This window comes from Strigops habroptila, chromosome 3 (assembly GCF_004027225.2).
Source record: "Strigops habroptila isolate Jane chromosome 3, bStrHab1.2.pri, whole genome shotgun sequence".
Lineage (NCBI taxonomy): Eukaryota > Metazoa > Chordata > Aves > Psittaciformes > Psittacidae > Strigops > Strigops habroptila.
The window spans coordinates 52,697,298-52,723,785 of record NC_044279.2 but is presented as its reverse complement, the minus strand read 5'-3'; the positions used below and the strand labels follow the sequence as shown (position 1 = coordinate 52,723,785).

General features: G+C 40.9%; 1 protein-coding gene across 1 annotated transcript in view; it reads left to right on the top strand.

Annotated features, from left to right (window-relative positions):
* Positions 1–1,708: 1,708 nt before the first annotated feature.
* Positions 1,709–26,488, top strand: part of VWF (von Willebrand factor) — a 134,842-nt gene continuing 110,062 nt past the window's right edge. The window contains exons 1-9 of the mRNA XM_030480334.1: positions 1,709–1,797; positions 3,309–3,363; positions 3,935–4,093; positions 5,761–5,863; positions 5,950–6,158; positions 14,430–14,554; positions 21,700–21,916; positions 23,849–23,971; positions 26,264–26,375. Coding sequence (XP_030336194.1) covers positions 1,768–1,797; positions 3,309–3,363; positions 3,935–4,093; positions 5,761–5,863; positions 5,950–6,158; positions 14,430–14,554; positions 21,700–21,916; positions 23,849–23,971; positions 26,264–26,375 — 1,133 coding nt within the window. The 5' untranslated portion in view covers positions 1,709–1,767. The remainder of the gene's footprint in view (positions 1,798–3,308; positions 3,364–3,934; positions 4,094–5,760; positions 5,864–5,949; positions 6,159–14,429; positions 14,555–21,699; positions 21,917–23,848; positions 23,972–26,263; positions 26,376–26,488) is intronic.

Below are 26,488 nucleotides of genomic sequence, written 5' to 3'. Positions count from 1 at the left end.
TTGGGTCTCAGGATTAAAACTAAGAAGGCAAAAGACCAAGGTGATAGGAGATCTTATTCCTCATATCATGAATAATACTGGGATTCCCACAGTGAAAGGCTTTGAGAACATCTCTCTCTGATCACTAATGCCCAGGCTCTCGGAGGTATGAAGGAGAGAATGATTCCCAGTCAACGCTATTCCTCTGTCTTCACACAAACCCAGAAGTGGTTATCATCCTTTACTGGTACTTTATTGCAGCAGCAGGGATAGCTAGGATTTTCCCATGCTGGAGGGATGTCTGTGTAATACACCAAAGGCCATGACTGCAGTGGACACCAAGTTTCTGTGCATGTGGGGCATTTTCTTGTATGTTTCCCACGATCTTCCCAGATGCAGGCCTTGCATTGCCATGAATGTGAGAGGGGAAAGCCTTACTGCTGCTGGAGAAAAGGCAGGAACATCTGTCTGAGAAGACCCTGCCTGAAAGCGTTCATTTAAAAATCTTGTTCTCTGGCTTTTCAGGTGGAAAAAACCAATTTGGTGTGTGTTGCTTTCTTCTTGTCACTTGGTAGCTGTAGTACAGCTCTATAGCATTTTAACATGCAGATGTCATGAAGAGTTCATACAAGACAAAGTAAGTCTGGCTAACAATTTATTATATGTATTTTTTGTAACTCCTCAACCTAAGCAGACTCATCACCTAAATTGTCTTAAAATTAATCTGTCACCATTCTGCAAGTTTCAACTTAGTCATCTCTAGAAACCATAAGGGAAATTGCCTGCAGGAAGAAAAGATGATATTACAATTTTTATATTTATTTTCCCTTTTTAGTTTTCAAAGAACTGTGTGCAGGGGTCATACTCGCTGCATTCTCAGAATTGCTTGTGCACTAGGCAGGCACACCTGCTGGGGACTCTTGGGAGGCACGTTTTTATTGTTGTGCATTGTTTTTCTTGGTTTCAACTAAGGACCTGATTCTCTGAACTAGTGGCAAAATATGATTTACAGGGAAATGTGTTGCCTTCTAATCCCTTTGTTGTTACTAGTAGCTATGGAAAATATGAAGCATGGGACATTGAAAGTAATGTCATCTGCTCTGCATTTTTTGCTCAGTGCTGTACATATGCCCATAAAGCTTGTGCCCACCTCTGTAAACAAGTATGTGCATGATTAATTTGTTACCATGTCTTGTTCCAGGGGGTACCTCTATAAACGTTTGCAAATTCAAGGACCGAATGTGTTGATCTAATAGAATGTGACAAAATTCAAATGTGTTTGTATGTGCAGAACAAAACCAGGTTGTTACCAGCTCTGATCTTCCCCCCCCCCCGCTTTGTTCTTTAAAGCAGTTGTTTTCAGGAAAAAAGTACTACATGGCTCTGTGGTCTTTTAGGTATGGAGCATCCTTCTATTCCTCTTTAACAATAGTCTTTCAAATAAATATGCTGCCTATTGGCTCAGCCAGTGAGATTTGTCACACATACACATGCAAAATATATTTCAAAGAATTATCTGTCATGTAAGTTTTTAAAACTATTTCCCCTCATTGTAACTTTCTGACAATTAAGGCTACTGATTTACACGATAGCAATTTAATCTATTGTCTTGAGACTCAGACGGATGTGACGTTTGGTCTTTATCTTTCCTTTTAAATGAACAACAGTTCCTGGCTTGCACAAAAACAAGAAATTTCAGACCAAAGCCATTCCAGTCCTGTCTTCTGAAGGAACGTGGGAACAATGGTGTAGTAGGCTATAGGTGGCAACTGGAGGAGCTTCTTGTTCATGTGCAAGAGGAATCTCACACAGAAGAAGGTACATTAATTTCTCATTAAGCCAGTGATAAAATTTATAGAGGGGTATATACTGGCAGATCGTACTTGACTGTATTCTGATTTGTTGGTGGCACCCACTCTATCATTGTTGAGGGAAACTTCAAGTCTGCAGGTTAGAACGGACTGGGAGGTGGAAGAGGGCTGAAGAGTTTTATACCCTGTCTTTTTTCTTTGCCCGCTTTGTAAAACTGAAGGGTTAACAAGGAAAAGCAGTATCTGATTCTGTCACAGTAACACAGTGCATGCACTAAAAATACACTAGCAAGTGTGTAATCTGAGAATAATGCCTATTGTTTTCTTTACCATTACTTTGTAGTCACATTTCCATGCAGTTGCCACTTAGCTATCTTGCAGCAGTAACAGCCTTATGTCAGACTGGCATTTGCAGCACTGTATTAGACTGAGTTTTATAATGGAGCTTTCTTTTCCTGCCTTTGGTAAATAAGGCAAACCTGGTGTTTATTTCTGTGGCTGTGAATTGGACCTACATAATTGACATCAGTAAGAAGTGTGCACCTGTAAACTGAAATCAGCATTTGTCTTTGCAAAATGTATTCTGGTCTTTAATCAGAGGGTTCTCTTAGGGAAAGGTGTGTCTGCTCTCCAGGCATTAATATATTAAGTATGGTATATTTAAGCTTCTCTAGTTGCTTATATGACCACTGAAATTAACTCACTTAGATGGAGCTCCCTACAGTTTTCATCCATTAACTGTTAATATCTTGCCACAGAATGCATCTGTAGTTCACCATCTGTATAAAGCTCATATCCCATTATTACTTTTAAAGGCCTGGCAGTACAGGAGGTAGTTTATAGCCATATGGAGAACAAAGGCTGATGTTTTGGTTGTAGAAAGCAGGAGGCAATGCTAAAACAGATTTTAGTGAATGGAAGTTTTCATCCTGGGTCTCTAATCTCTGCACAATTTCCTCCCTTTACTACTTGCCCTTTATCTCAAGCACACCATCAGCCTGAAATCAGTGGATTATAAGCATGTGGTTATAACGGTGTGCCAGCCAGATCTGTTGGCTGGTGCAAACCCTATATATTCTTTCCTCCTGTGGAATTTTGGGCAGGATTCAAATCTTGTGCAGCAGAGGTGAATTCTACTGGAGCCAAGTTGGCTGATCCAGTTTGGTGTGCTTCTTCATGTCAGGTTGTCTGATAAATTATGCTGTGTTTTGAAAGGCTTTGTGTGTGTGATGTATTAACTTGGGTAAATTGGCATATATGTGTATGTTGGGTTGCATTTCCCAACATGTAGAGGTAGCCCACATTTCCCTGCTGAGAGGTGAAAATGGGAACAAAGAATAATTATTCTCCTAGATTACCTATTTAAAGAAGCACAAGTGGGTAACTGAATTACTGGGAAAGTCTGTATGGATTATGGCTTTATGAAATGTAGAACCTCAGAAATAACTTTATAAAGACAACGATGAGTTGCTGTGAGCCAAACTATATTCTAATCTCTCTCTTTTTAATTTTTGAAAGATGCTCCTCTTGGCAGTGCTGCTAACAAATCTTCTACAGGCTACTGTAATATCAGGTAGGAAAACATGTTTATTTTCTGATATCTAGGAACTGAAATATGTTTGCACTGTTTCTTATGTGAGATTCCCCCCGCTCCCTCCTTGCCCATCTCATCCTGCAATCCTGGCTCAGGCAATGTTCTCATCACACTGAAGACATTGATAAAGTTACTTCTTTTGGCTCTTTACCTTGCAACAAACACTGTGTTGAGTTACAGACTGTCTGAAGTCAGTCATGTTTGGCTGAACAAACAATGGGGCTTGTTCATGCTACCCTACCCTATTTATTTTAATGGGATTGCAGGAAGGTACAAATGGACGAATGCATGGTATTCCTTAAAGAATCAGGGCTGAAATTACCCATGCAAGGTCTGGGCAGGTAGAAATAAAGCAAAAAAGCCATTTCACTAATGCATATAATAAAAATAAAATCTGTGCTTGATCCTATGTACTATCATACCATCCTAGAAGCTAGAGCTGGAGGTCCAGAACATGCAATGATCAATGGTGATGAATTCCAGCAGATAAATTCCTGAACTACAAAATGATTTTTCTACATTGCAAGTTGTGTTGTGTTTTGATATCCAGGATCATCAGGTTCTTTGCTTCAGGAGTCATCAGGTTCCCGTTGCAGCCTTTTTGGGAAAGATCACATCAAAACTTTTGATGGTTCTTTCTACAATTTTGCTGGGGACTGCAGTTACCTCCTTGCTGGGGACTGTCACAAGCGCTCCGTCACACTCTTAGGTGAGTCTGAGCAAGATACTAAGAAGTAACAACTGTAAGATGTGGGATATGGCATTGCAGTTATGCTGGGTTCCATCACTGAGAAGACAAATAGCTGCCCTTTGTCACATAGGATGGGCCACTGCATGAAAGGGTCTTGTTTATGGTTTGTTTTGTGTGGTTTGTTGTGTTTGGTGTTTGGTTTTAATTTTTTTAGGCATGAAAAGTGAGGAAATTCTGTCACTTTGGCTTCAGTTATCCCTTGGTAATATAGCTGCCACATAACTAACCTGCCAAGGAATGGAGATATTCTTACTGGCTTTTCTAAAGAGGGAAAGTTAGACCTTTTTTAATTTTTAATTTTCTAGAGGAATGTGGCAGTTAAAGCTGAGTACAGGAATAAGAACTATACAACCCCGCAGAACTAATTGCACCTGTACGCTAAATCCCCCCAGTGAGAAAAAATCCCATCCTACAGGACAAAAGGCTTTTGAATTAGCATGAGTCTCTGCAGTATTACTCTTGGGAGTGGGCAAGAGATATGAAAACGAAAATTGTGTATTACTCTCACCAACCTTTTTTGTAGATATTCTTATATTCACTAATAACAGTTCTATATTAGTCATAGTTTAAAATGACTCTTTACTGACTACAAGTAAATTAAACTGATCCCATCACTCTGAAAAGCAACCATATACCAAATTAAGTAATTTTATTCTTCAACTTGAACAACTTGGTACAAATTGTTTTTTATGTAGAAGAACCAACCAGCATATGTGAAGTATGAACTAATTACAGTATTTCATGTGATCAAATCTTAAAAAACCCAACAACCCAAACCAACAAAATATGAGCAGACAGTGTTTATATTGAGCACATAAATAGGTTATGCCATGCTTATGATTCCTATCATAGTGTATGTGTGGGTTTATTTTGGTTTTGGATATCTGGCTGTGAAGTGCAATCTGTATTGCTGAGTAAAGCATCCAGGCCTGGGCAGAGCTGGCTACCTCAGAGCAGGAGATCCAGAATGGTGCCATTGCACAAGGAGCTGTTGTAAAGCCAAAGACAGACAACGGACAGACAACGGGCAAAAGCAGAGAAAGGACTATGTCTGAACTCCCCTACGTCTCTTCTCTCTCAGAGCCTAAGTTGTCTCCATCTCTATGTTCTGCTCCTTTTGAAAAATGCAGAGTGAGTTGCCCCCCACCCCAGTTGGATAGCCACCATTGGCATCCACCCCTCAAAGGCCAGTTGAGATGATTAGAGAGCTTATAAAGAACGAAGATATCCAGGCTCAGTTCTTCCATAGGTTCAATGGATTCAACCTTCTTCTCTTACCACTGAGCTATGGGTTGGTTTTGGGAGGAAACAAGGAAGGGAAAGAGCACAGCAGATTGTTGGGCACCACTTCCTGTGGAAACTCCTCCAGTGTCCATAGTAGGATGGGGAATTCACTGGCTAGACAATAATGGCAAGAGTGTGAGTCCATAGCCAGTGCCAGGTCATATGCCAGCCCTCATCCTGGGACTATCTGTCCGTTTCACGTTAAGCAACTACGGGATGAAGTGCATGGATGGCTCTTGAAAATGTTAGATGATACGGTCCCAACTCTGCAATGTGCTACTTACAAGTTGTCCTCCCAAGTTCCAGAGCTAACAATATTTGCTTATGTCTCATCTCTTCAGGTGACTACCAGGATGGGAAGAAAATTGGTTTCTCTGTTTATCTTGGAGAATATTTCAATCTTCGCTTCTCTTTAGATGGAGTTGTGATGCAGGAAGACAAAAGGTACCTGTGGGAACAAGTATTCAAGCAGAACCTCCCCGACGTTTTCAGTGTGTCATATTCTGAGAAATTCCTATTTTTCTTCCCAGGGTTTCCATACCTTTTGCCTCCAATGGCATATTTATAGAGAAGGAGGCAGGTTATTACAAAATATCCAGTGATGAGCATGGCTTTGTGGTGAAGATTGATATCAGTGGGAATATTCAGATAATCTTTCAAGAAAAGCACTATAATAAGACCTGTGGGTTGTGTGGCAACTTTAATACATTTCCTGAAGATGACTTCAGAACTCAGGAAGGTAAGACTACAACTAACTGATTATATTTTAATGTACACTCTGCACACTTTTCCTGATGGGTGATTCAACAAAGATTTTGCTTATCCAGCAAAATGTTTCCACAAAATCTGTCAGGTGCCTCATCTTGATGTGCCGAAAAGCTGTCTGACTAAGTTCTTTCATCTTCCTTTCTCTTGAAAGGAAATTGCTGTCACATCCCATTTCTGAGCAAAGCCCATAAGTCTGAATTTAACACTTTTAGAAATCTTGAATCTAGAGACACAAAGCTACAAGCTAAAAAATGTATAATACAGTGTTTGGAGAGGCCGACCAGGAGAAGACCCAGCAAAAAAGATGTGAGGAATACTCATTGATTCCACTTCTAATTTTTCATGAGTTAGACAAGTGGGGGTATGAATAGTGTTGCAATAACAGTACATTAAATTCTGGAGGTTGCTCCTGGCAGGTCTGTACTTGGATTTGGCATGGGATGCTGTTCTATAAAGTGGTTACCTTTTAATGACATTTCCCTGTCTACATGGGCTGTTGGAGTGGAGGTGCAGCCTATATCACACCAATACCTATTAAGAGGGAGAGACAAGACTGCTTTTGCTGCTCTATACACCTTTATGTGAAGTCTGCCGGTATGGGTGAAGACTCAGAGTTGTGGAAAAGCCTTGAATATGACTTTGAAGGTCTAACCTTGATCTGTGGTGTTTGAGAGTGTTTTCTAATTCTTCGCACTTACCGGAAAAGGAAAGGTTTATAGTGAAGTTAATTAAAATATTAGTATGTTAAATTGATAGTGTAGGGTATGTATTAAAAATAAATCATACAGAAAATAGAAAAGAAGACAAAGCAGCTTGGAGAAGAGCCTGACACTGCTCCAGAGAAGTAAGATGTGTTTTACTGACAGTTGGGAAACATAAGCATAGCTTCAGTGTACAGAAAAAACCCTGATTTCATAATATGTTAAAATGATTGATCAATCCTTCAGCAATGTAAATAATAAGAAACAAACTCAGCTCACAGAATTGAGGGCTTGGAAAACTTGATGTGTTGAGATCTGAAGTTTACATCTTTTTTTAACAGACAATAAATAGGAGTGAGGCTATTGCAAAAAGCTGGAGAAGGAAAGGAGATGGTATTGCCTTGGACTCTTCAAACGTAGAAGGTTCTTTTCTGCTTAAATGTGATTCATGCTGTATTTGTTTAACATGTCAGAGACTGTATCCTCCCTCTTTAAACCCACTGCTTTCACAGCCACAGATTTCTGAATGTAAGGGAGTGACAGGGTCACTGCTTGGAAGAGCTGAAAAATAATAGAGAAGGCGACAGAGAACGTGTGTAGCTCTTCCTCCTTACTGAGGAAGGCCCTGACTTCTGTATTCTACGTGGACATCCAGTTTGGTGTTTTTAGCCTGAAGAATAGAATCGTGTCTCAGCAATTCTGCCTTTTTTTTTCTCTCGCTGATACAATAGACCTCTCATTTAAACTACTTTAGAAGGAATTTGGATTAATTATGTTTTAATTTGTTGTATCGGTGAGGGACGTCACTATGCCCACACAATGTTTGTCCCCTTGGCAGCTCTGCTGGTGGGGTGGTTCATATGAGTGTTTCTTAACTTGCTCCAAGTAAAACCAGCTTTTGATTAATTCAGTTTTTTTTAAACTGTTGAAGCTAACTTTCAGATGAGGAGCAACAGATGCAGCTGGGAGAGGTAATATTCTCTAAACAAAAGATCTTGGCAGGCAATTGGTAGCCTGTGAAGCAGTTTACCTTTTTCTTTCCACTGCAGTTTCTATTTGCTCTCCATTTAGCCTGATTAGATCTCATAAAGGTCAACCCAACCCAGGATGTGAGCTTTGTGGCATGACTTAGCGATCTGAGCGCACTGAAGTGTTACCTTAAGGGTGCTGGCAGACTGAACTCTCCTGCTGATGTGTCCATTGCTTCCTGTTAAAATCTGGCCATATTTTGATTTATCGCATTGGGCCCTGAGTTCTAATCCATTAGACACATTTCTGGGCTGGATTTGTATTGATAATAAATACAATAAGATCTTTCAGCTTCAGAATAATATGCAATGGAAGCATAATGCACAAAGGAAAAAGAACGATCTAATGTTGCCAAGATTATGGGCTCTCATGTGGAAACCCTTGGTGTGCAGATCTGAATGTCAGAGGCAAAGGAAGAGAGATGATGCTAGAGATTATGCATTTGATGGCCCATTTCTAGGGCTTCTCTGTGGCACCAGAGGTCCAAATCCCAGAAGTCATAGTTGTCATGGGTAGAATCTAGGCATGGATTGAATCTTCATGTCTTTCATGAAGCATCATACATTTTGTCATAGTTTCAACAACATGGCAATGTTTATGTTGAAAAAAATGAAAACATGATTTTTCTGTATTTTAGGGGAAAAAAAAAAGTGACTACACAGAGGGTTAGTTTGCTTTGCTGCTAAGGAAGTGGTTTATGATACAGAACTTCATTAATTATATGAGGTGCTAAGGTTACCCTTCAGTGCCCTCAGATCGGGCCTCCAGGAAATCTGGAGAGGGACTTTTTCCAAGGGCATGTAATGACAGGTCAAGGGAGAATGGCTTTAAACTAATGGATGGGAGATTTGCATTAGATGGGAGATTTGCATTAGACATCAAGAAGTTCTTCCCTGCGAGGGTGATGAGGCGCTGGCACAGGTTGCCCAGAGAAGCTGTGGCTGCCCCATCCCTGGCAGTGTTCAAGGCCAGGTTTGACACAGGGGCTTGGAGCAACCTGGTCCAGTGGAAGATGTCCCTGCCCATGTCAGGGGCTTGGAGCTGGATGAGCATTAAGGTCCCTTCCAACCCAAACTAGCCTGTGATTCTGTGATATTTGGATTGTTCTGGGGTGGCGGGGAAATAAGAGGCAAAGCAACTGCTCTATTACTGGACATTACCACTTACAGTGAGTAAATAAAGGAGGTGTGAAGGAAAGGGTGTTTAAACAGTGAACAGTGCAATCATTTTTATTTTCTCTTGATATATTTATACTCATGTACTATAATTCATCCAATCGTGTTATTGTCATGGCATTCCTGTGATACCTCACTGTGTTTTGATGTGCAAACTGAAAACTGATAGTCTGATGAGAGGATAACACATTGCTTCTGGATACATTTTTGATGCTCAGTTACTGAGGTCCTGGAGGTCTAGGTGACGTGACTCAAACTATGATACCCTTGCAAATGAACATTGATAGGACCCAGCTTTGAAGGTAGTGGCCTAGGCAGTAGCTCTTGAACCTTAAAAGTCTCCCCAGTAGGTTTCAGTGTTGCAGACACACATTGTCATTCAGAGGATGGGGTGCTGAGTCACTCTCATTGACATAGTTTGTTACTAAACTAGTTCATCCTGCAGAGAAGTGCTAATGTCCTGTCGAGACTTACAAACAAGATTGACTATTTTGTATTTGGTTGTTTGTTTATTGGATATGGTAGTAAATACAAGCCAGCTGCCCCTCGACAATTTGTTCTCACACTTTCAGCATAACTAAACCAGAAAGAGTTCTCAGAAGCTTTCTAGAGTTTGTTTGTTTGTTTTTCCCCTAGATCCCCATGAAGGAGTTAATTTCTCCTCTCCCTTTCTTGCCAGCTAGGCTCTGGTCCTTCATAGCCATCCTCTGGATGCTTCCAAGTCTTGGTAATTGAACAGGCTCTGCTTTCTGACATCACCATACACTCGTAACTGGTTGCCAGTCTTTTCTTATGAGAAACATGAAATTGTCCTTTCTAGATGCTCAGATATGTATTTGACAGCCTTAAGGCATTTGAGTGTCTCACAGTCATCGTCATGAGCATTTTACAATTGGGGATCCAAAACACAGGCCAAAAGAGATGACTTCCATAGTACTACAGAGGAAATCGGGCAACTTGATCCTGATATCTCCTAAGGGCATGCACACATGAGCAAGGCCCCAAAACTCCATAGCCTTGCACCATGTTAGTGGTCAAAGGGCATGCTCTTACCTTGTAGAAAGTGTAAGGTAATTTCTCCCCAGTGAGAGAGACTGCAGTGCAAGCTCCTAGAGCTTATTTGTGTGCCTGTAGCCTAAGTCTTTGCTAGTACTCTTATCACTGAGCTTCTAACAATGATATTGCTGTGATAGGTGCTTGGATGTCTAGGTCATCATAGAATCATAGAATAGTTTGGGTTGGAAAGGACCTTAAGATCATCTAGTTCCAACCCCCTGCCATAGGCAGGGCCACCTTCTACTGGACCATGTCACCCAGGGCTCTGTCCAACCTGGCCTTGAACACTGCCGGTGATGGAGCATCTACCACTTCTTTGGGCAGCCTGTTCCAGTGCCTCACCACTGAAGTTTGTACAAAAGAGCTCATTCAAGTCCAGCACAGGGATATTAATCCATCATTTTGTTGTTTGTGCATGTTAAACACTCTTAGCGTTATGGGGAAAAAGACCAACACAAATTAATCCAGCGCCAGTCCCATTATGCTTTTCTTGGCACTGGCAGGAAGCATATTTCTGGGAATCTGTCTCCAAATTACAAAGACATTAATGATAAAACAATACCCATGGCTAATTTTGGATAAAGTCTTGATATTCTGAGCCTGCTCCAGCTGTCAGCAACGTATTCCAGCCATTTAAGCTGCTGAAATACAGAATATATGATGCCACTGGAGAGTGGCAAGGAAAAAATCTGATGTTTCAGCTAATGTTTTCATTCCAAAAGTAGTATAAATGCATGTGAATGAATATGCAACTTCCCTGTGTGGTACGTGTTACCAGAAGCTCTTAAAGCATGTTCTAAACTCACAGCGATGGTAGTGCAGCTATTTCCCCCCCACCACCCCCCCCAAAAAAAATACAACTTTTCATCAGCCTGAATGTTTTGGCATTTTAAAGGGTATCAGTAATTTGATTTTAGGCAAATTTTTGTTTGGCCTAAGTAAATGATCTTATTTTCTTTTTTGCATTTTAATTTGAAAGCAAAGGGAATGGATTCACAAGAGAATTTAGCTGTTATTTACGAGCAGTACAGATGAACAAGACTTGCCTTGTACCTGTCCTCATTATATGGCATTTATCTGAGATGCCAAAAACTTGTGTTCATAATCCACTCTATTCAGGGTTTGGAATCAAAGTTAGACATTTCGGGTTTGAGGAGTGTGCCTCATCACTGGGCTGTAGAGTTTGAGATGGCTCTTTCCTTCTCTTGTGTTTAATGTTATGAATTTTATATTCATTGAACCAGAGAGGCCACAAAAGACTGTATAGCCCATGGCTTCAATATTTCATATCATTAATTTGGTCCAAACTATGGCTCAATGTTTGGTCAACTTTGCCAATAGTTTTGCTTTCCTGGAACCATGCACAAAACCATGTAAAACCGTGTAGAAAAAAATCAAACCTCAAGAGAAAACAACCAACAAACAAAACCAAAACAAAACCCAAACTAAAAAAAAAACCACAACAAAAAAACCAGAAACACCCTCCCCCCCAAAAAAAACCACAACAAAAAATGAAAAAAACCCCAACCTCAAACCCCAAACCAAATTCAAACAAGGAAACAAAACAAAACAAAACAAAAAACCAAAAAACCAACAACCCCCTAACAAACAAACCCCCCCATTGCTTGGTAAATAACCAAGGTGTGAAAGTTTATGCACCTCTGCTCGCAGTATTGTAGAGTCTTGAACAAATTCTTGCCTGTGTTTTACAGATGAGTTAACAGACCCTGGGAAGAGTTAACCTGATAGGCCTATGGCCATATGGAAAATCTGGAGGAGGTCCAGGGAGGGAGGTCAGGGTTCCTGCCTCCCACTCACATACCTTGAGCGTGAGGTGGTTATTGGTGATGCTTCCCCTTGCCTGACCATCAGTCTTAAAGTAAAAAAGCAGCACAGCAGTTCCAGATTTCAAAAGGAACTGGTGACATTGAGACCCAGAAATCATAGTGAACACTGATTTTTCTGTCAGGAGTGAACATCATCTGTGTGAAAAACAGAGAAGTGAAAGCAACTGTTCTGACCAGAAAAGAAAAAAGGGTGGGGGGGGAGGGGAGGGAAGAGGGGGTGGAGTTGTGTCCAAAATATGTCAGTGTGGTGTGCGTTGTTTTTTGTCTGTTTGCTTGCTTTGCAGCAGTCTCGTTTTAAAGTCATAGTGCCTCTCTAGCCCTTTATTTGTTGCTATAGGTCATTTAAGGCTACACTAGACAAATCACAGGAAAACCCACTGTCAGCTGATATCTCTTAAATCATTATTATCCTAGATTTTTACTGTCCTATGTTGAGGAGGCTTGCCTGGGGCAAGACTTCGAGCTATTGAGCTAACCCAAATCAATCAAGTATTGCCTATTCAAAACAGCTTGTAGCTTAATTTAAGAGCCCCAAGAGTTTTCAAGGAGGAAGAACTGCTCTGGCAAGTTGTTGGCAAATCGCTCATACCTTTGGAAATGTGTGCTAATATACAGACAGGTGCTGGCAACAAGAGGGTTTGAAAAGCAGGTTCCAAAAAAAATAAACCCAAGGAATCTCACAAAAGATTTAAAATTATTTATTGGGGGGGGGGGGAGAGAAACTGAAAACCAGGTGACCGGCATTTCAAGGCCAGCAGTTGTCCCAACCTTCAAATCTTAACATGTGGGTGAATGAGGATCTTGGGGTACCTGGCAATGGGAAGCTCAACATGGATGTGCATTCAGACCAGAGGAACACTACTTCAGAGTGGAGCCCATCTCCCAATACATATGGCTGTTGGTGTAAAGCTGCATTAGTGCAAATAAAAAGGGGTGCATTTAATTTGGTATTTTGCTTCTCATCAGACTAGATTTCATTGTTGCACTAATCTCTACAGTCTATGGTAAGTTGAAGAGTTGTGTTCTTGTTTTTCTTTCCCTGTGCTGAGTTTTGGCTGAGTAGATGAAAATTTCATGCCTTTTACTGCTTTTCCCCGTCATACTTTCTTCTTTTGACATTGGCTGTGAGCCTAACATATGCTACATTTATAAACCCCTAATTTCTAGTTTACGAAAAGTCTACTAGAGGCTACTGGCTTTATTACACCTACGCTAGCATTCTCAGTGTAGTTTTTACAACTACGCTTTAGTTTAGGAATAGTTTTAGCATTCAGTATATTCTGTATGTTTGTACTTAATGTACAGGAGATAGCTTAATGAAAATTTTATATATTTTTTATAAAATGATAAATTATAAAATATGAAATAGAAAAATATTCTGTAGATACATTTGGGAAGCATTTGTTATGTTTTCCAGATACAGTCAGGGTTGTGTGTCAGCGTATTCTGTGCATAAGGTCTTGGGTATTGCTTTGACAGCAGCAACAGATCCTCTCACATGCAACACATCAGGGTTTTAAAAAGCAAAGTTGCAGAATTGAGAAACATGAAATTAACTGTTTTGTAGCAGGAACTCACAGAAGGAAGCAGAGATAGTCCTCGAATCATCAAGGCCATATGACGCAAAAGGGGGAGGAGGGAACATTCCCTTTCTGGGAGGATCCCTTTTCTCCAAAGGATGGAGCAAGAGAAGCAGAGAACCTGGCTTGCATCTCCCAGGAAGTGCCAGTCATATAGTTTTGCTTTTATGCAAAATGGGTGCAAATCTTGTCAAACCTGGGCCAGGAGCTGCTTGTTATAAGGCAGAGGAGCTGTTTCGGGACACTTTTTACACATGGGCCCAAGCAGTTATGGTGTACGTAAGTTCTTTGGCACACAAGATTTACTTTCAGACAGAAGAAAATCAAGGCTATCTGGGACCAGGAATGCTAATACTTTCTCTGGCTAGGGAGAGCAACCTCATTTTGTTTGCCTCCCTAATATGTCTTTATTTTATTGACAACTTTTAAATAGCATGAAAATGTGTAGGCATGCTTAGGCTTCTGCAGATTATAGCTGACCAGCAAATAACTCCTACCATGTTCATGCAAATGTGAGAAGCGCTGGGAGGTGCCTTCTGCAGGCTTTAGTCTGTCCTTGAGGTCCTCTGCAGGAATCAGTCCAGATCACAGAAAGGGCCTTTTCTACAGTCAATCTGTTTTGGAATAGAAATTTATTTGATATGACAGTTTTTGTTTTTAGAAACAGCTTTTATGATTTAGTGGTGGTCTTGGCAGTCCTGAGGTAATGGTTGGACTTGATGGTCTTTTCCAACATAGTTGATTTTATGATTCTATGATTCAGCAGACTATCACATTGGTAGTAGCCAATAATGACTACTTGTTGCTCAAACTCTTAAAAAAATCCATGTGCTTCTCCTCTCCTTCATTCACAGGGACCCTTGTGGCAAACAGTTATGACTTTGCAAACTCCTGGGCTTTGCACAGTGAAAACAAGCAGTGCAAGAGAGTGCAGACTCCGAGCAACACCTGCAACATTTCATCTGAGATTGCAGAGAAGGTTGGTACCACAAGATACCATTCTGGTTTTGGTCCTCCCATACATGAAGGCAGCTTGCCTGCCCTGTGGCAGAAGAACACGAATGCTTCCTCATAATCCATGTCTGCACCTAACGTGGTCCTCCTGCAGCAAGCAGTTAGGATGCGAGGTGCAGGAGATACCTGTTTTGAGTTTCTGGGGTGCAGAGTGGTCTGAGATAGCTATACTGGCCACTGATCTTGCTGCTGCACTGGAACAAGGTGCATGGCTCCTCATCCAGCTAGTTAACTAGCTAGCTGGTGGTGGCTGCATGTAGGTTGCTGCTGTGGTGCAGCAGGCTCAGGAGCAGGGCGAAGGTGGAAGTGACACATTTGCAGCATAGCCTGTGCTGTCTGTGTGTGTTTGCACCATTTCCATGAGCCAGTGTGGGGCTGGATGCAGGATGCAGCTGTGTGCCTGAGGTTCCTGAGCTCTCTGCACGCTCTGGCTGGGGCTAGCAGGAGGATTTCTGTGCCGGGCTGCCCAGTGCTGTGGAGAAGCAACCTTGGAGACTGCATGTTATGACTGATGTCTTTCTTGCATGCAGTGTTGAGAAAGGAACTGTTTACTTGCTAGTTAGTGAATGCAATTTTCCTCTCCTACTGCACCCTGCCTGTCATTCTTTCTAAAACTGTAATACTTATATACTCCTCCCTCCCAACACCCAACACACAAACATCAAATGGATAAACAAAGAAACCAACAGCTCATTTGAGCCTGAAGGGTAAGTTGCTGCCAAAGAAACTTTGGTACTACTTGGGAAGGGTGTGTTTAAGTTGTGCCTATAGAATGAAGTAGTCAATTCCCTTTCTGATTCTGCCAGCTGGGAAGCAACACTTCTGAAACCTCTGTGGGCACCACTGCCACAAATGGTGTTTGTGAATATGTTGCAGTTCATATACCTGGGAGTCACCTGAGTGGGGAGATGATTCAGCCAGGCTATTTTTGACAGAGGAGACATTCCCTGTAGATGTTGCAAAGGCTCTGTGCTTTTTCCCTTGCCAGAAGGAGGAGGTTCCTTCAGCTATGCATATAATGGTAGCTCTGATTTGCTGAAGAAACACAGAACTGCTTGTCTCAGCCATCTCTGTCACTCCTTTTGCTGCATCAACCTGTTTCTTCTCCTCTTTTATAAGTATAAACATGTTCCTTGTTTTCCTTAGGCACAGGGTAGACACGCACAGATGGTCACTTCCAGGGAGGAGAATAGCTTTGAACATATACTGACTGTGTGTGGTATTGCAGGTTATGACTGTCATGGTAAATTGAGCCTACCTCCATTGAGAGTTTGCATCTGGTCTCATGTACTCTGTAAATCAGAATGATATCCTGGGTGCCAGGTTTAGATTTATGCCAAAGTAACTGAGGCCAAAATTTAGCTGTCAGTTTCTTGCTATGCAGGACCTGTAGACCAATACTTGTTAAACTAGGCTCAAATAATTTGTCAAGAGTAGTGGCACTTTCTGGAATGCATCTGCTCTACAGCTACTTTGAGTGCTGGTTTCCTAGTTACCTGGAAAAACCTAACTAAGACTTGGACAAGCTTGCAAAGTTCTAACTCTATACTTCCACTAAGCTTTTCAATGGGGACATTTGTATTAGATGTGTTCTGAAATTCAGTGAAGCATGCTCATGACCCTTAGCACCACAGCTTCAGTCGTGCAGCCTGCACACTTGACTGAGTGTCACAGCAGTGATTCCATGTTGGAAATCTCCAGCCTAGTGGAGGTGGTGTGTGTGCGGCACTCCTGTCGGGGTCAGGACTGATTGAACAACTGGCTTGATTAATGGTGCACGGTGCCAAGGCTGTGACCAAAGCACCAAGGGTTTCAACCTGTCTTCTGAGGGACAAGACTGTGTCTTAAACCTGGTTACAGCCCTGGAGCCGCCCTAGTTCTTGTGGCTGGTTGTGACCATTGGAATTTTATCTGTTCAGGCAAGTTTAATGTTTAGAAAATGACAACATTGCAACTGAGGCAAGGGAGAGGCATGCAGGGCAAAATCCTGTCTAATGGGTAGACTGCGACTAATGTGAGTTTTATACAGATCATGTTAAATATTGATGCTTTATTGGATAAAGTTTGCTCTCCCACAAACGGGATGGAATTATCTTTTCTCTCATGTGAGTTCATGGGCTCACAGCATTTAACATTGGCTTAATTTATTCATTGTGCAAGAATAAACACAGCACTATTAATAGAAGACCAGCCGAACGAGCGCCTGCTGAAGAATGTGGGGCTTTTTAATAGCCTGCTTTGTTTGCTTGCTTCAGCTTCAGGAATGTAAATCTCCTCCGTCTCCGAGCCTGCCTCCCTCCTTCCCTGCCGGGCGGTCAGCTGCTAGGTGAGGAAAGCAACAGCTTTGGTTCAGTGTGCTCCTCCCACCCCTGTCCCCCACTCGGGCTAGATCTGTGGTTTGCTTTGCCCTCTCTACCCCCCACCACAACAGCACCCTTGGAGAGACGGCTTCTGACTTCTTTGCAAGCACAGTGAAGCCAAAAAGCCCTGTTGCTCTAACTTCAAATCATAGAAAACATGGGCAATTTTATATTCTTTAATAAGGAAAAGCTCTTATTTTAATTAACAGCTCCATGTATCAGCTAAAGGTCTTGACCCAGCTCGTGCTCTTTACCCTGTTGCTCTGGGCCTCTCCCTACCCTCCACCTCCAAAACACATACACACTTCCACTTGTTTGACTATTGCTCTGCCTGCAGATATGGTTTCTTCTGAGATACTCATATTCTCCTCCTAGGGCAGGAGGCAGCTTGGCATCTGCATGACGGAGCTGCCTGTTGGCTACCTGTCTTGTGATCTGCAGAGCATGCCAAACTGGGTAGTGCTGGAAGGAGGGAGCTGCTGCCTCCCTTCCATGCCCTGCTCTCCCTGGTTGCTGTTTAGTTACCAAAAAGAAATATGAAACCATAAAGAGATCTCTTTACAAAAAACGATCTCTGTGTTGTCTGGTTTTTTTTCACCATGTGATGCGATGATTTAGGCTACCTGTTCAGTGAAATACTATCTAATAGCCTTTTAGGTGACTACTAGCATGGGTAACATGGATCTTGAAGTATAAAATGGAGTGACATGTATAACTGTAGCAGTGAGGCAGGCTAGAAAATGTAAGTTTTAAGGCATTATGTTTGGTTTATGCATTCTTAGATGTTAACTTTATCTTCTAGATTTCACCTCTAATAGAAATGGTGCATGGAAGCCACAGTTCACTATCTTTCATTTTTTTTCTTATTAGGAAATATACCTATAACATAGAATCATAGAATAGTTATGATTGGTTGGAAAGGACCTTAAGATCATCTAGTTCCCACTCCCTGCAGGGATGTCTCACCCTAGACCATGTTGCCCAAGGCTCTGTCCAACATGTTAGGTGTGAAAATAACTGAAAATAGAATTCAACTAATTTCTGCTTTTGCTGAAACTCAGGTTTTCCTGCGATTGGTGAAAAATAGTCCCACTCATATCCCATGGAGTACTTCCATATACAGTAAAGAAATAGCATTTATCCCCAGATCTGAAAGCAAGTGGGAGAGGTTTTTAGCTTTTGGACTGTAATTTGTAATGGTAAAGATAACAAGCAGGTCCAGCAAAGACATGGACATACAATGCTATAATAAGTTATACGGTTGAAAAGGAGGCCCACTATATCTAAAATCACATTTTTCTGCTCCCGAAATATACAGGTTAGCTGAATCAGCATTGGAGTGAAGTGACTTCTCAGTTGTTACGTTTGCTTAAACATACAGCCAGCATTTGGTGTACTAAACATACTGGCTGTGGAAATTTTTTACTTGGAAAGATGGGAGGCTAAATCATTCTCCCTTTGAGTGAACCAAAAGAAGATGTATTCTGAAAAACTATACGGCATCAAAATATACCCTTCCTGCATGATTTGGAATCATGTATCTATGTACCATAGGGTTTAAATTCAAGGGGACAAGAGAGTGCGCCTGCTTTCTTCTGTTACTTTCTAGGTTACATCTCTTTAATAGCAACTGTTGAGGAATAGGCAAATGCAGTTCTTGCAGTAGCAGAAGAGAACACCACAGAAATTGGAAGAATGTACAAAATTCCACCTACAGCTCTGTGTAGTGGGACTGGGGCAGAAAAAAGGTCAGCAAGTTTGCGGTTGCTAAGGATTGTTAGTGCCAGGACACCGCCAACCCATTTAAAGAAATACTTAAAATAGAACTCATGCAGAAGTCAAGGGAGAAGTTTCAAGACCTTTACCTGTGTTTCAGATACTGCAGTCAGTTCTGATAGTTTTAATCTTACAGCCACCTATACTCTAACCACTCTTTTAGCCTAAGGCTTCACTGTCTGGTTGGTTGGTTGGTTGGTTGGTTGGTTGTGTGGAGCTGCATCCAGGACTGTTCATCCATGAAGAGGAATGCTACAGCATTCCTGTAGTGAGGACAGTCTCACAGTGGATGAGTGCCAGTGTCTGGTGCTCACCATGTATGTGCATTGTCCCCTAAACTAGAAAACAAGGACCTCTCTTAGTTCAGCCTGACTACTGAGTTTTAAAGAGAAAAAAGAGAGAGAATAAAAATGATTTGCAGAATGGTTTAAGCTGGAAGGGACCACTGGAGGCTACCTAGTCCAATCCCTTGCTTGAAACAGGGCCATTGTAGGTCAGGTTGTTCAGGTCTTTGTCCACTCATGTTTCAAGTATTTGTCCACCCTCATGGTGAAAATTTTGTTATTGTTCTTTTTTATCTATTCGGATTTACTCATATTTCAGCTTATGTCCATTAGTTCATCATAATAGTTGAGGTATGACTAAAAGATGGGAAAATTTCAGCTATAATTTCTTGTATAAAGTCACTGGAAAATCTGAATGGCAATTTGAATGGCAAGAAAACCTTTATGTCAAGAAAATGAACTGTTGCTTTCTAGCATATACCTTGATAATCAGCTAGAGCTCAGTCATTAGGTATCTCGATACTGAACAACACAAAAGGACACTATAGGCCAAAAAAAGGTTGGGGTTTTTTTATTTTTGTGTGTGTGTATAATCTCCTTTATTTTTAAAGTCACTTCCACTTCTAACATTTACTGGTATGTACTAAATATGCTCATAAAAGATTGCTTCTACTAGTTTTGCTGTTTAAAGGAATATAGAGAATCTGAGTTCTATTGCAACATAACAGTTGAGTTGTATTACCTTTTTAACCTTGTAATAACCTTATTAAACATATTAACACAGCCCCTAAATGGGTTTATTGCATATACTGGTTTTCTGTTGCATTTGGTAGTATCTGGATCAAGGCTTTGAGGAGTTCTGCACTGCTCATCTCTGAAAGGCACTGAGCTTGCTTTCAGTTATATTAGTTTTATCTTGAGGCACAGCTTTAATAGCTTTTTTTGGCTGCTTCATTGTTGTTACTTCCACCCTTAGGACATTTTTTCAGCTTTCTTGTACTTCTGTGTAGTATTAGAGCAGCACCAACCACCATTTATGCAGTTTCTGCTCCCTTTCTTCTAGTGTTTTTTTTCCAGCTGGTTCACCGTGGTGGCTGTTATCTTGGCATTAGAATTATTCCGGGCTGGAGCTGATTTTCTGGAGGACAATCATGTCCAGCTCTCTTAAGGCAATACGTTAGCATTGCTTTAATTTCCTTGAGACCTTTCTCGGAAAGCTCAAAACCTCTTTCTGCATGTGGTTGTTCACTGAGCACTTTGCTTAACTCTGAATATATTCCCAATGGACCAGACATCTCTGGTTGGTTTGTTTTAATAAGAAATTATCTCTCAGTTCAGACATATATTCGTGTATTACCTTTAGTTGATCACCTGGACAAAACACCCTTTAGCGAAAACCGATCTTCTCTACTCAGCAGTTTTCCTATAAAGGTATGTCATCTGAAATTCAGAGAAGACATATAGACATCTGCTGAACTCTGTGGTTTCGTTTTTGTTCCCCCCAGTTTTAAATATCCCAAAAAATGAAGGCCTCCCCACCTTTTTTTTTTTTGTTTGTTTGTTTGTTTTGTTTTGTTTTAACACAGCAACTTTTATGTGCTGCCACCTCAGGTACTTGTTAAGGTATTTAGGAGTAATGCATTGTTACTGTGAACTGCTGTGAAGAACATGCCCCCATATTTAACACCTGAAATATACAGCATGGTTACATCTGTTATGTGAAACACAGACAAATAAGTAAAAGAAAGTTTGAAACTGTTTGTGCTAGAATTGTCTCAAAAAAATCATTTTTCCACTTACCTAAACTCAGCATTATCCTTTCAGAAAGTTGCATTGAGGATCTCAGGCTTATTAAACTGTGACACAAGGAATACATAACAGAAAGTCTATTTGGGAGACTCCCTTAGAGAACTTAACCGTAAGCTAAGTTTTCCTTAGGTTTTGTTTCACATACAGCTAAGTTTCCTCTTAACTTGCTGCCATTCACAAGAGAGGTCTTGGTACCCTCTCTCACTGTGCAGTCCTCTCCTTACGCTAGCTATCACCATGCTGATTTAACTCCTGAGAAGAGCAGAACAAATTGCTTTTCTTCCCTGGGTTATTTTTCTGCTATTTATCTGAGCTAAATTGACCTGTCGTGCATTGGACAAGCCAGCAGGAGTGAAAGGAACATGTGCCCAGAAGTGGGAAACAAATTTGATTCCTCAGGTTCCAGTCATAATAATTTGGATAATTATCCAAAAGTCTGGTCATTTTTCTTCCTAAGTACCTCAATCGTAAGTTCCTCTCCCTTGCTGTATCTTCCTGGTACTTGAGACACCATCTGGTTCTTCATTGGTAAGAAGCAGTTCTTCGCTTCCCTCCATTTGCTGACTGGTTGACTGACATGTTTCTGCATGAAACATCTCTTGTATGACACTCTATTTTATAATAATCAGTATTCTAATATCCCTCTGTGTGTGTATATATATATAAGTGTGATGAATAAATGGATGTAGCTCACGACTAGCTCTTGACTATTAATGTTATTTAACTGCATGGTGGTGTTAAATAATAACCAGGATGTTATTTAACTGTGTTTTGAAAAGTTTCTCCCTTCTTTCTGAGACTATAATAATTAATTTTGCCCCCTTTCTCTCTCTCTCTTTCTCTCTCCCTCTTTCTATCTTTGCTCCTCACTTGTTGTGCAGGGTGTCATTGAAACCTGCCAGCTACTAAGAACATCTTTGACCTTCTCCCGATGCCACCATCGAGTTCATCCAGAGCCATACATCTATCTCTGTGAAAGAGACATCTGTGACTGTACTCAGGGCCTGGACTGTCACTGCTCGGTGTTCCTTGATTATGCAAGAAGCTGTGCTGATGAAGGAGTGATTTTGGATGGGTGGCCTGAAGAGAGCTCATGCAGTAAGCTGACAGAATTATTCCTATGCCGCTTATCCCAAATGAGATCACGCTTGTCTTGCAGATTTATGTGGTACAGCTAAAAGTAACTGATGTTTTGTTAGGTTGTTGTTTCAGGTTGATTCAAGCATGACAGGTTAAAACCTGAAATGCCTGTTACTTCCATTTATCTGAAGAACCTTTGCTTTCTCCCCTTTTCAGCTCTCCATCACCCACCTTTTTCTAGAATTTGTTGTCCCTAAGGTAGGGTTGTTTGAACCATAGGTTCTGAGCTGTTACAGGTCCTGCCATGGTATACAAAGTCAGTGAAGACTTATTTGATACCCAAAGATATAGACTAGGATGTTTAGGAGCTATTTCACATATGGGTCAGATGTGTGATGTTATCCAGCCTATACTTGTAAGTCAACATCCTTGTGAAAGGCTCTCCTTGGTAATTTTTTTTTTTTTTTTTTTTTTAATCCCAATTGTTTCATCCTTTATTTGCTTGAACCAGTTACATTGAAATGGAGATGTTGCCTTTTTTAAGCCAAATTTTGTCTAGGTTAGAGATCCTAGTTGCATTTTGTAATACTGCTTTTATTAGCTCAATTTTGCTGAGGTCAGAGGTCCTGATTGCATCTTTGCTGAGATTTTCAACAAGGAAGGGCATAGATTGGCTGGGATGGATTGCATTTATAGAGGAAAGGTCATATTTGCACCCGCTGTTGCTATGTGCGTATACCTCTACTGGAGAACCCTGGTTTAAATACATAAGCGCACAAATGAGTAATAAAAATATCAAACCTCTGATATCATCTTCTCAGTGATTTTCCTCATGTTTTTACATTACACAGGAAAGACAATTTTCACAAGATGTTTATATAAATTGATTTCATGGGGTAACTGACTGATATGTACTGACAGTGCCTTCTTCTCTGGTAAAGATATTCTGCTATTGGCCACCACTGAAGAAAACTGTGCCTTTAGATTATGGTTAAGGCAGAAAGATACTGCCAACCACTTGTTCAAGGGATTGTACACCAGAGGAAAGTCTCCTAGCAGTAATTTGTTACCTTTCCACTGGGACATAAAAGGGATCTCCACATCAGGAGCTTAATTTTCTATCACCCTTTTTCTGTGCTATGATGCCTGCTCAGGAGATGGTGATGATAGTTGCATTGGAGGCATGAGACACTCTGCTGTGTTGGCAGAGCTCTAGTTCTGGCAGGCTTTATAAGTATGAGCTGGTGGCCAAGCCCTGGAGCCACAGAGGGCAAGACTGCTCCTTCGTTATCCTCCCACCTCCTTCAATAGAGGATTTGCTGGGAAAGGGCAGGCTCTAATCTTTCCTTCCCACTCCATGCCCACACAGTCTTGAGAGGTATGTCTGTGCATCAAAATGAAGGAATAGCTGTAGTGTATGCTTGCATAATGGATGGGCCTAGATAATGACAGCAGTGAAGATGCCACAGCATAGATGTTATCCTGGGATGGCAATTCTCTGGAAGAAGGAGGGTGGGATTTCAGTATTAACTGTCTCTCAGTTCTCTTGGAAACACGGAACAGTATAATTTCACAAATGAGTGGGATAACTGCTTAGCTTAAAGGTACAGAACATGCTTGTCTATCCAAATTATTTAGTTGTTATTGCAAAACTTCTCCACATACTTAATTGTTCTTAATGCACTGGTTTTAGTTATTAAGACTCAATTTATTAGAAAAGAAATTGGCTTTAACTTCTAAGTATTTACTACACAACCCGACAGATGATGATATCTCAGCAAACTGAAAATGAAGTGCTTCTTAAATGTCATGCTTCTGAATGAGAAATCATTGATAGAGAGCATACTAACTGTTTGGTATCCCTGTGATTCAGCCTTTGATAATTAAGGGATTTATTTATTTAAGAGTTATTGAGGAATTTCCATTTCTAATTTCTATTAATTGTTTCAGAGCCAAGATGTCCAGTTGGCATGCAGTATAAGGAATGTGTATCCCCTTGTGCCAAAACCTGCCAGAGCCTGAATATCAATGAAGTGTGTCATGGACAATGTGTTGATGGCTGCAGCTGCCCTGGTAATTTCTTTACTGGATTATTTACAGAGAAACATTTGGCAATGATGCTACCTATTTTATTAGAAGAAGGAAAGCTGTGTCTTCCCTTAAATTTTCTTGGAATCAGAAATACTTCTCTTTTCTGGGACCATGCCTTAGAATAAACCAGTTTCTGTAATGCCTGTATGCTTACTTGATGAAAGGGCCATTTTTCAGATCCAACTAAAAATAAATGTTTCTGTGAAAATCAGCACCATCTAGTACTCAAGGATTGCCTTTCTTTCTTGGTGAGGGACTGCTTACCATTGAGGTATCTAGATTCCTTCTGAATTGCTTTTGGTTAGAAGCATCCAGTTAGAAGAAGAAAGAAATAGAATATACTGAAGGAGTTTCTTACAGAAAAACAGTATGTGTAGGCCTTGCACTATAATTCCAACAATCTTTATGATTGTACATGAATGATTTCACTTATTATGGAATCATTTGTACAGGAGGGGCAGCTTAACCACCACAATCTTCCTCCTGTGTCTAATGTACCTAAGACAACTGCAGGAAGAGAATCATACCAAGCATGATGGAGGTTTGCTGAGAACATAATTTGGTTTCCAAAACAAGGCAGTGATGACAATGTCATCCTTGTTTGAGGAGTTGTCATTGCATTCAGAGCTTAGTAGTTGCACATGGAGGATGAAAGGTGATGTAGCTTGACACAGCAGCTTACTTTGTTGTGAAGGATCTAGCTATTATATTTGTGCAGTCCTGGAGTTGTTGGGAAAGGCTGAAGGAGATGAATCCACTGGCTACACAAGGATTTTCACTGTGTTCCTCCTTTGGTAGATGCACTGGTTATTTCAGTCCAGGAAAGGTCTAAGAGGACAGGAACTGAGAGAACCAGTTGTTCAACAGAAAGCTTCCTGCATGAAAAACAAGTAGATGGGTAGAAGGAACTGCATGAATAGAATTACCAATCAGCAGTTCAAAAATTTTACTGTTATTTGGTGCACAGTCAACAGGGAAGAACTTTGATTTGAGTTTCATAGAGAACCAGGAGGATCCGACAGATGAATAGAGGAATTTGGGATTTAGGATGAGGATTATACATTCACATAGCTTCTCTCCAGTGCTCCAAGACTCAAAAGGATCTGTTCAATGATGTGTCCTTTTTTTTTTTTTTTTTTTTTTTTTTTAGCTTGAATGCACCACACAGTTACTTTAATTGCTGTAAATGGAATTACTATTGCCAGGAAAAAAGGCGGACGTTCTGTTTTGTTGTGCTCTCTGGAGAGCCACACCACTCTAAATGCTCATGTATTGTTTTGAATATTTCTCACTGGAAGGATTTTCTTAACAGCAAAGATCTTTCCAGGTGGCTATATGGGAAGAATGGGTTAAAGGGGACTTACCTGTGTCTCACTGTCAGTGATAACTGCTGCTGCCAGGAGAAAGGGCCAAAAACCTCTGCAGACAATTGGAAAGAGTCCCTCAAAGAGGAGGGAGAAGGGTTTTCAGCAAATAAAATATTTTGCTGCAGCAGCTCTTTTAAAAATACAGGAATATCAACCATCTCTTAGTATGGGGATCTAAGAGAAAGAAACTTGTCCTTTATTCTATTGCTAGCTTAAAGTGCAATCTTGGGCAAGTCTTGTAACTCTTCTGGGCCTCTGTTTATCTTTGTAAGATAAAATACTCTCTGTATAGAATAGGTGACTATATTTGTGTAATATGGAAACTTCAGCAGTTGGATCCAAGTTGGAAAGCTGGCCCTTTCACTTTTTGCTTCTGCAGAAGTTGAGAAGCACAGCTCCACATTAAAATGTTTCTTCTCTCAGACCCTGTCTGCTAGACTTTTATGGTGTCTAACTTGATTTCTTCATTCCCTATGTCTCTCCTCATACAACTAATACAAAGCCTGTCTGGACACCCTTTACTGCAGTTAAGAGCATGCATTTTTCCAACAGTCAGGTTTCTAGCTCAGCTCTGATCAGCCTTGATCGTGCTCCCTGTGTTTGACTCATTTATGTTCCAATATGTGTGTTTTGGACTTGAGGACTCACTAAACAAAGAGCTCTTCTGGGAGCACCAGAAATGCTCCATTCAGCACATCTGAGGGAGGGGCAGCACTAGAAAGAAAGTAGACACCAGCACCCATGAGGCTTTTTGGCAAGCCTGATTCTTTTTTATTGCTGTGACTAACTGTGGATTGCATATGAAGTCTTGCCAAAGTATATGAAGAACTAGAAGATCTAATTGTATTCATGTTTGTGTCCCTGTGTGTGTGTGGCATGTGTGTCTGCTGCTACTTCACCTACCTAGACGGGAAGCTCCTTGATGGTGAACGTTGCATTGAAAGCTCTGACTGCTCCTGTATCCACTCTGGAAAACATTATCCTCCTGGCTTCACCGTCTCTCAGGACTGCAACTCATGGTAAACTCCGTGCCGCTCTGGTGTGATTGCTGTTGCTCTAGATAAGTACTACACACCAGTTAGTGACTGCTTTAGATGATCTTTCTAGAAAGCTCTCTCTCCTTTTAAAAAAA